The 10494-nt window shown below is 36.9% G+C and overlaps 1 protein-coding gene across 2 annotated transcripts in view; it reads left to right on the top strand.

Annotated features, from left to right (window-relative positions):
- The window catches only part of srrm3 (serine/arginine repetitive matrix 3), a 106218-nt gene extending 98411 nt beyond the window's left edge, over positions 1-7807 (top strand). For both annotated transcript variants that reach the window (XM_079871854.1, XM_079871853.1), the window contains exon 14: positions 7421-7807. In XM_079871854.1, coding sequence (XP_079727980.1) covers positions 7421-7616 — 196 coding nt within the window. In that variant the 3' untranslated portion in view covers positions 7617-7807. The remainder of the gene's footprint in view (positions 1-7420) is intronic.
- Positions 7808-10494: the final 2687 nt, after the last annotated feature.

The following is a 10494-nucleotide window of genomic DNA, read 5'->3' as shown; positions in this document are numbered from 1 at the left end:
GTCTTTGTTTAACTGTAGAAAGTTTTGGCACATCCAGCTGTTGACTTCATCAATGCATTGAAGCAGAGAGTCAATGGGGCTGTAATCATTAGGCGATAGGGCTAAGTAGATCTGTGTGTCGTCTGCATAGCTGTGGTAAGAGATTTGGTTCTTTCTCATTATTTTGCTCATTGGGAGCATATACAGGTTGAACAGGAGTGGCGCAAGAATTGAGCCTTGAGGGACTCCGCATGTCATGGATGTCCACTCAGACTTATGGTCACCTATACTCACATAATAACCTCTCCCATCTAAGTATGACCTGAACCATTTTAGAACTGTCCCAGAAAGCCCCACCCAGTTTTCCAGCCTGTCTAGAAGTATTTTGTGATCGACAGTGTCAAATGCAGCACTGAGGTCGAGTAGAACCAGCACTGATAATTTGCCTGAATCCGTATTTAAGCGAATATCGTTTATTATCTTAATGAGCGCCGTCTCTGTGCTGTGATGCGATCGGAAGCCAGATTGAAAATTATCAAAGTATCCATTTGAGTTTAAGAATTTGTTCAGCTGGTTGAAGACAACTTTTTCAATGATTTTGCCTGTGAAAGGAAGATTTGAGATCGGTCTATAGTTGCTTAATATAGTCTTATCCAGATTGCTCTTTTTCAGGAGGGGTTTGACAACAGCAGTTTTAAGGGAGTTTGGAAAACTTCCATAGAAAAGTGAGGCATTTACCACTTCTAGGAGATCTGCTTCTAAACAGTCTAACACACTTTTAAAAAAAGATGTGGGAAGTGTGTCAAGAGCGCAGGTTGATGTTTTAAGGTGCTGAACGGTTTCTTTCAGAATTGTGCCATCAATTTCTTCAAAATCAGATATAGTAACTACTTTCTCAGGTTGTAGTCTGATCTGACTGACCCCAGCGCAACTCAAGGATGTGCTGATCACCTTTCTAATATTATTGATTTTCTCAGAGAAAAAGGTAGCAAACTCACTACACTTGTTCACTGAGAGCATTTCACTGGGAATCTGGCTTGGGGGATTTGTTAGTCTGTCGACAGTAGCGAAGAGATTTCGAGTATTATTTAGGTTTCTGTTTATGATATCGGAGAAGAAAGTCTGTCTAGCTTTGCCTAGTTCCATATTGAAAGCACGAATGGTGTCTCTATAGATGTTATAGTGGATTACAAGTTTTGTCTTTCGCCACATGCGCTCTGCTTTTCTGCATTGTCTTTTCATAATTTGCACTGCTGTTGAGTTTCTCCAAGGTGCTTTTTGTTTACCATTCTTCCTGACTTTCACAGGAGCAATATCATCAATTACATTTTTAACCTTCGAGTTAAAAGAATCAAGGAGAGAATCAACCGAGTCAGCAGATATGCTCGGTCTTAGGGATATGGCCTTCATAAATAGTACACTAGTGTTCTCATTTAGGCATCTCTTCTTGACAGACACAGATCTAACTTCAATGGCAGGAGAGATCAATATATCAAAGAAAATACAGTAATGATCAGAGAGTGCGACATCCTTAATATCATTCAATGAAATGTTTAGACCCTTACTGATAAGTAAATCTAGAGTGTGTCCACGATTGTGTGTGGGCCCATGTACATGTTGAATCAGATCAAAAGTTTTTAAAACAGTATTGATTTCTTTTGCCATATTATTTTCTGCATTATCTATGTGAATGTTAAAATCTCCAGCAATAGTGAAACTGTCAAACTCTGAGGAAATTATTGATAACAGTTCTGTAAAGTCTTCAGCAAAGGCTGAAGAGTATTTTGGAGGCCTGTAAATAGTGATAAGTAAAATCCGTGGAGCACCTTTTAACACAATACCCAGATATTCGAAAGACGGGTAATTACCAAATGATATTTGCTTACATTGATAGACATCTTTAAAAAGAGCAGCTACACCCCCACCTCTCCTTCCAGCTCTGGAGACACTCATAAAGGTAAAGTTCGGAGGAGATGTTTCATTGAGAATTGTTGCACTGCAGCTGGCTTCTAGCCAAGTTTCATTTAGAAATATAAAGTCCAGGTTGTATGTGCTTATAAAGTCATTGACTAGAAGTGATTTATTTTTAAGTGAGCGGATGTTTAAAAGTGCTAACTTAACAGTCTTGCTTTTTGTGTCCACAATCTTAGTTTGTCGTGTGATAGGCACCAGATTAGATGGGTTTGCTGTACGGCTTTTAAAGGCCTTAGACTTTCTAACATGTGAATGAACAGATGATACAGGAACACTGGGTTCCCGCTTGTTCTGTAAACATTTGAGAAAGTTACTGTTATCACAGCGGGGACCCGGCACAAATCACTTGGAGCTGGTATCGGTTGATTTTGTAACACCTCGAGCAGACGGTGGAAGTTGTGGGCCCTGGCGTTGTGGAAGGGGCCTTAATGCTCGGGGAGGAGGGGGAGGGGGGAGAGGGCGAGCTGCGCCCATAGACTTTGGTGGTAGTGATGTTTTTCTGGTTGATATCTGGGGGCTTCCAGCGAATTGGGTTCCAGCATACACTAGTTTTTCCATTTTCTCTGAGAAACACATCAATGGGGATGTAGGAGATAGTGATAGCGGTGAGAGTGGCTGTGGTGTTAATGGAGGCTGTAATATGCTGTCTTGGCTTTCCTGGTCGTGTTTGGGTGCTGAATCTGTTGTTACTGGTGGCTGTAATGTACTGTCCTGGCTTCCCTGGTCATTCTTGGGTGCTGAATCTGTTGTTATTGGAGGCTGTAATATGCTGTCCTGGTTTCCCTGGTCATTCTTGGGTGCTGAATCTGTTGTTATTGGAGGCTGTAATATGCTGTCCTGGTTTCCCTGGTCATTCTTGGGTGCTGAATCTGTTGTTATTCGAGGCTGTAATATGCTGTCCTTGGGAGCTGAATCTTGTGACATTTCTAATATGTCACAGTCTGACTCTGGTGAGCTCAGTGGGCAGGGCTCAGCTGAAGTTGTGTCCGTGAGCAGAAGTTGTTTTGGCTGCATGTTGTTATCATTGTCTTTGTGAGATGTGTCAGCCGCATGTCCATTCAAGTCCTGAAGTGAAGTCCTGTGGTCATTCAAACTGTGTCCAGGTGAGTGTGTGCCATTCTGGTTGATTGGATTGGCAGAAGGATGGTGAAGGGAGAAAAGGATATTGTCCTTTAGCACTCTTGAACCCAGTTTGTTTGGAAGATGGCCATTTTGTTGAAACAGTGGCCTCTGATTCCAGAAAAGATTAAAGTTGTCTATGAAGTTCACTCCTTTTATATTACAGGTTTTTTGCAGCCATGAATTAAGCCCAAGCAACCGTGAGAACCTGTTACTTCCTCTAGCTGGAAGTGGTCCACTGATGAATGTTTGTACTTTCAGTCTTTTGAGTGTTTCAAAAAGTTCATTGAAATCCTTCTTAAGCTGTTCTGACTGCTCTTTATGGATATCATTCTTCCCCACATGAATGATGAGTCGATTTGCAGTCTTATGTTTCATCAAAATGTTTTGAATTTCTCTGTTTACGTCAGAGGTTGTTGCTTGTGGAAGGCAGCATGTAGTTGTATCTTTCGAGCTGATATCTCTGATCGTAGAGTCCCCAACTATCAATGTTTTGACCTCGGCTGCGCTCTGAGCTGAGTGCCGCTGTCTGCTTGACCTTGAGCGCCTGTTAGTATCAGAGTGAGCTCCTGGCTGTCTGTGTTCATCCACATTTAACAAATTTGAGCATTCCTCATTCAATAATACTTCAAATCTGTTCTTAAGATGAATAGGTTGTGGAAGACGACCAGTGTTTGTAATCCTTGTAGCTGTGTATGGTGTAGATGAAACTATTTTTGCCTGAGAGAGTCTAATGCCTCTATTTTTGGGTTTTGCCCCCTCTTTGTACCAACGGTTTGTAGGTCGATCGGCTTGTTTCTCTGCACTAGGTATGTTCTGTTGAGGAGCATTAAATTCATGACACTCACCGGCTGTGCGCTGTATTTGTCCATGATGAAACTCTGTTGTGGGTTCCGTCTGGTTTGATCCTACCATTAGCTTTGTTTCAAGAACTGTAATCCTTTGTAAAAGTTTTTGGCAGTTAGTACAGCAAGTAGAATCAAAAGGACGCATTTTCTCTTATCCTTGTGAATGTTTTCTCTTCCGCCAGAATGTAAGCAGTTCAGTTTTCTCTTCCTCGGAATGTAAGCTTCAGTGAATTCTGAAGGAATGAAACTAATTCTGCTTTTTTATAGTAATCCAAGCGTCCTGAGCACTGTGCTGATTCACTGAAGTTAAAATTAGGTGATAAAATGTAATAATAACGAAAGCGATAGAGCAAAGTGCGGAGCAGTAGGCAAAAGCGTCCGAACAGTAGCAAAGCAGGAAGTAGTCTCTCACATACACATACATACACTCACTCACACATACACACACACACTCACACTCACACACACACACACACACACACACACTCAAACACTCACTTAATCTCTGCTTTTGTCGTTCTTACCACTAAACCTGCAAGTTCTTTCAGGCCTTTTCACAGAATAACACTAACAGTTACACACACACACACACACACACACACTAGATTGTGGCACAGATCAAAATCTCTTCGTACAGTCTGAGTCATATACCTCTTTTTAGCTTTAGCCTCCTCAGCTAACCTCGCAGGAATACAGCGCTAGCTAACAGCTGCTCACGGCACATGCTAAATGCTAGTGGAGTGTGAATGTGTGTCTAACATACTGTGGCTGTATCCGAAATCGCATACTCTCTTGAGTAGCTACTTATTTTGAACAAGTAATTACTCTACGATCGCTAAAAAACACCTTCTTTATAGCATGAGTGTATGTAGTATAAATGTAATCTGGATTTACATAGATCATTTGTTTTGCCTACTCTTTTATGAGCACATGTGAATTTGGACACACTTCTTTTGTCACATACGCTTTTTGCCTTCTATTTAGTGTGGAAATATGCGATTTGGGATTCAGCCATTAAGAACTAATGTTTCTCTTTGAAGACGGAGCCCATGGTGTGCGGTTACTGTCTGATACCGCAGAATGAGTGTGTTTAACACTCGCTAACCAAAGCTGAACGTCCTGTTCTCTTACAGAAACTAATCATCACTGCAGCACGCGGACACTTCACCGCTTTGACCCAAACATGATTATATGTTTATTAAAGTTCACACTGAGATTACAGTGTTTTATGAATACGCTAATGCCTGGAAATGATGGTAACTGGTTTTTCATGGTTTTTATCTGGTCCAATCCCATTAGTTAATCACAGCTGGTTTAAATCAGGCGTTTTCAAACTGGGGTCTGGGGAAATATTGCAGAATCAATATCCAAATCCCTTGCGCAAGGCATGTAAAAGATTATTTTTTTAAATATATTTTTGATTGATTAGCTGGTGAGATTAACTTGATAAACCCTCTTGTATAAGCTAGACCTCGGACCAGCGAGAAACGGCTACCATTTAAAACAACATACACACAATTTCTTTTCTGGAAGAAAGTGATAACTGATATTTATGGAAGATTGTTTCCGCCACAGAATAAAACATTTTAAAAGATAATTGAGACTTTTTATCTCACAATTTCTCGCAATTCTGACTTTATATCACGCAATTCTGACTTTATATCACGCAATTCCGACTTTATATCACGCAATTCTGACTTTACATCACGCGATTGCGACTTTATATCACGCAATTCTGACTTTATAACACAATTCTGACTTTATATCACGCAATTGTGACTTTATATCACGCAATTCTGACTTTATATCACGCAAATCTGACTATAACATGCAATTTTGACTTTATATTACGCAATTCTGACTTTATAACACGCAATTCTGACTTTATAACTCGCAATTTTGACTTTATATCACGCAATTCTGACTTTATAACTCGCAATTTTGACTTTATATCACGCAATTCTGACTTTATATCACGCAATTCTGACTTTATAACTCGCAATTTTGACTTTATATCACGCAATTCTGACTTTATATCACGCAATTCTGACTTTATATCACGCAAATCTGACTATAACACGCAATTTTGACTTTATATCTCGCAATTCTGACGTTGTCACGCAATTCTGACTTTATATCTCGCAATTCTGACTTTATAGCGCAATTCTGACTTTATATCACGCAATTCTGACTTTATATCTCGCAATTCTGACTTTATATCTCGCAATTCTGACTTTATAACGCAATTCTGACTTTATATCACGCAATTCTGACTTTATATCACGCAATTCTGACTTTATATCTCGCAATTCTGACTTTATAACACGCAATTCTGACTTTATATCACGCAATTCTGACTTTATATCACGCAATTCTGACGTTATGTCACGCAATTCTGACTTTATATCACGCAATTCTGACTTTATATCACGCAATTCTGACTTTATATCACGCAATTCTGACTTTATATCACGCAATTCTGACGTTTTGTCACGCAATTCTGACTTTATATCACGCAATTCTGACTTTATATCACGCAATTCTGACTTTATATCTCGCAATTCTGACTTTATAACACGCAATTCTGACTGTATATCTCGCAATTTTGACTTTATATCACGCAATTCTGACGTTATGTCACGCAATTCTGACTTTATATCACGCAATTCTGACTTTAATATCACGCAATTCTGACTATAACACGCAATTTTGACTTTATAACGCAATTCTGACGTTATGTCACGCAATTCTGACTTTATATCACGCAATTCTGACGTTATGTCACGCAATTTTGACTTTATAACGCAATTCTGACGTTATGTCACGCAATTCTGACGTTATGTCACGCAATTCTGACGTTATGTCACGCAATTCTGACGTTGTCACGCAATTCTGACTTTATATCACGCAATTCTGACTTTATAACGCAATTCTGACTTTATAACGCAATTCTGACTTTATAACGCAATTCTGACTTTATATCACGCAATTCTGACTTTATATCTCGCAATTCTGACTTTATATCACGCAATTCTGACTTTACATCACGCAATTCTGACTTTATATCTCGCAATTCTGACTTTATATCACGCAATTCTGACTTTACATCACGCAATTCTGACTTTATATCACGCAATTCTGACTTTATAACGCAATTCTGACTTTATATCACGCAATTCTGACTTTATATCTCGCAATTCTGACTTTATATCACGCAATTCTGACTTTACATCACGCAATTCTGACTTTATATCATGCAATTCTGAGATAAAAAGTCAGAATTATAAGATGTAAACTCGCAATTGTGAGAAAAAAAGTCAGAAAAAAATACCTTTTTTTTCATTTTTTATTCTGTGGCAGAAACAAGCTTCCATAGATATTACATTGATGGCACACAGCGCATATTTGATTGTTGAGTGGTCAGAGTGGTGTTCAAGTGCTTATGAATATTTTACTTGTATGTGTCTGCAGTATATAATCTCTCTGTGTGTTTTCCGCAGCGCACGAAAGCGGCCGATCCCGTACTACCGGCCGAGCCCGTCCTCTTCCAGCTCCGCCAGCAGCTTCAGCAGTTCCAGTCGCAGTCGCAGCCGCAGCTACAGCAGTTTCAGCAGTCGCAGCCGCAGCCGCTCCAGGAGCCCGAGTCCCACACACAGTTACTACAGCCAAAGCAGCTACGAGAGTCCCGGATTCTGAGGCCGACTGCAGGTGCGCAGGGGGAACCGCTGCAGGACACCTTTCCACCGCAGGATCTGCACTGAAGAGAACCACTGATCGAACGCAGCGGGTGTCAGGGTTTCTGGCTGCTTTCGTGACAGGACGCTGTGAAAAGTCAGGGTGGAGTAACACTGAACAAAAATAATAGGTTAAAGGTGAAGAGGGTAATTACACTGCAAAATTTGATTTTTTTTTTTTTTTTTTTTCAGTACAAATATCTAAACATTCTTAAATCAAGATACATTTATTTGAGAAGGTCAAATAAAATAAAAAAAATACTGTATTATTTTCCTGGAAAATATCAAAAGTGAGTTTATGCTTAAAACAAGAAACAATATTTTTCTTATATTTGTTCTTGTTTTAAGCATGAACTCACTTTTAATACTTTTACAGGATACACTTAACTCAAAGGGAAAACAAGATTCTTTTTTTAATCACATTTTTTTGGTTTAAGCAAAAACTTTTTGATCAATTGAGGATAATTTGAGTAAAAAATACTGTATTTGTTCTGTGAAATACCAAGTAAACCTGCAAAAATACTGAGTAAGAAAATATTTTTTCACAGTGTATTTCTTTTCTTTCTTTTTTTTTTTTTTTTGTTGGTGCATCTGATGCAAATCCTCTCAATTCATTTTTTGTAGTTTTGAACAGCAAGAAAATATTTCTATCTGTCCTTTATTTCCCCATTGGCAGATTTTTTTTTCTTGTTTTGAGCAAAAACTCTTAATTTTATTTTTATTTTAAAAAAAACTTAAAAACAAGTCATTTTGCTTCTTAAGTTCCTGTATCTTGATTTCAGAATGTTTAGATATTTGTACTAGAAAACGACAAAAATATATTTTAGAAATTACACACTTCACCCTTAACTTAGGCTTTGTTCATAGAGCGAAAATCATATTTATTTATTTATTTATTTATTTATTTTTGGTGTGTCCATTTTTTTTTCAAGAAAATGCATAAAATCAGATTTTTCCGTTCTCTCTTTCCACAAGGACTCATAATAATACTACTAATAATAACAATAAGTTATCACTATGACAAATTATGTAGATACACTGAATATTAAATCCACCGTCTGAAGAATCACCGGATGAGAACCGTCCTAAAGAGCGGGTTTGTGTTCAGCATCAACAAAACATTTTTACACAGTGAATTTGGAAATAACTGCAAAGATATCTGACGTTCCATAATAAAATACAGCCGGTCTGTACAGATTAAAACCAGCCGCTCATTTTACACACACAACCCTGTAAGATGCTGACACACACTCATGACGCACACAGATATTGATGCTGTCAGCATTTTTGTATTAAACAGATTCAATGTTACAAATAGATCCAGTGTCTCTATTTAAAGACTAAAAGGCCTGAAGAACAAAGATAAGATGAGCACTTTTTTTTTCCTGAAATTCTTCCACGCTGCAAAAATAACCAAAAACACACTGGGTTAAGAAAGAGACTAATCGTGATGAGTCTAAAACATTCGCAAAATCAAGAGACTGTATTCCTACACCGAAGAGGAACGAACAAGAACAAACTACTCCATTTTACAGTAGCTTATGATTTGGGTGAATCTCATAAAGAAATGTTCATACAGAAACAAGAAATTAAATGTTGTACAAAGAAATTATGACTGTTTAAACATCATAAAGATTTTGTGAATTTTGACTTTATTTTCATAACAATTAAGTGCATTTAACCCTAATATTAACTAAACTATTATATGCACAGCATTTTTTAATTAAGTTACTGACAATTGGGTGTTTTAAATGTGTATATTTAGTCTTTCAAATAATAATTATCCCTCTGGAGCTCTTTGGCCATTTTTGACCGAACAAATTGTACGTTTTGGATTTTTAGAAGTTTTTACTTCATCGGAATGGTGCGAAACTTGGTAAATGCTTTGGCACTTGCTATGTGAACACACACGCACGCACACACACAGATCATGAACATGATTCGAAAAGGTTAAACAGTCCTGAAAAAAATAGTACAGAAATTAGCACATTGAAAATGAATTTAATTTAGTGGAAGCGATGAAACTAAACATAATCTCATTTTTTGAGATATCAACCTCAAATTTGGAATTCAACTTTATGGCTTTGATTTTTGAGTTTTGGAAAATATATATTTCATATAAAAATTTAAAATAGTTTTTTTGTGCGTTTTTCATAACAATAAACTTAAACTTCTATAACTTTCTTTTTATTATCTTTTTATTAACTTTTTCTCCTTTTTCTTTAAAATGAAACCGAACTGAAGTCTGAGCTCCAAAGGATTTAAGATTTATGACAGTTTAAGTTGGAAATTTCTGTTTAAAAAGTGAATAAATAGATTATAACTAGTGCATAAATATAATTTAGTACCATAACATAAAATACCCTAAAAATACAAAACATCACATGAAAAACATTATAGTACATTCATTTAATTGAAATTATATATATATATATATATATATATATATATATATATATATATATATATATATATATATATATAATTAAAAATTCTGTTATTTTTGATCGCCACATGAGGAGCACCAGAGGGTTAAACATGCATATTTTTTTTATTATTATGCAATTATACATTTTTTACTTATTTTAATTTTTTTACTTTGGGTTAAAAATGACTTACAGATATTTTTTTTTTTTATAAAATTTTTTTTTTTGAGATTCACCCATTATGTAAAAAAGCACATCTGTTTTTTGTTTTTTTGTGTGTATTATAATGACTGTACGTCAGGATGTTTTAGTTTGAATATTTCCGCTGCAAGTTTTGGCTGTAAACTATGCACTGTATATTCCAAGTTATATAGCGGATTATATAAAGGCTTGGTCTGTGGAAAAGCTTGGCAT

This window comes from Squalius cephalus (assembly GCF_949319135.1).
Source record: "Squalius cephalus genome assembly, chromosome: 5".
Taxonomy (NCBI): domain Eukaryota; kingdom Metazoa; phylum Chordata; class Actinopteri; order Cypriniformes; family Leuciscidae; genus Squalius; species Squalius cephalus.
The sequence above is the reverse complement of the archived record's forward strand: the minus strand, read 5'-3'. Positions and strand labels throughout refer to the sequence as shown.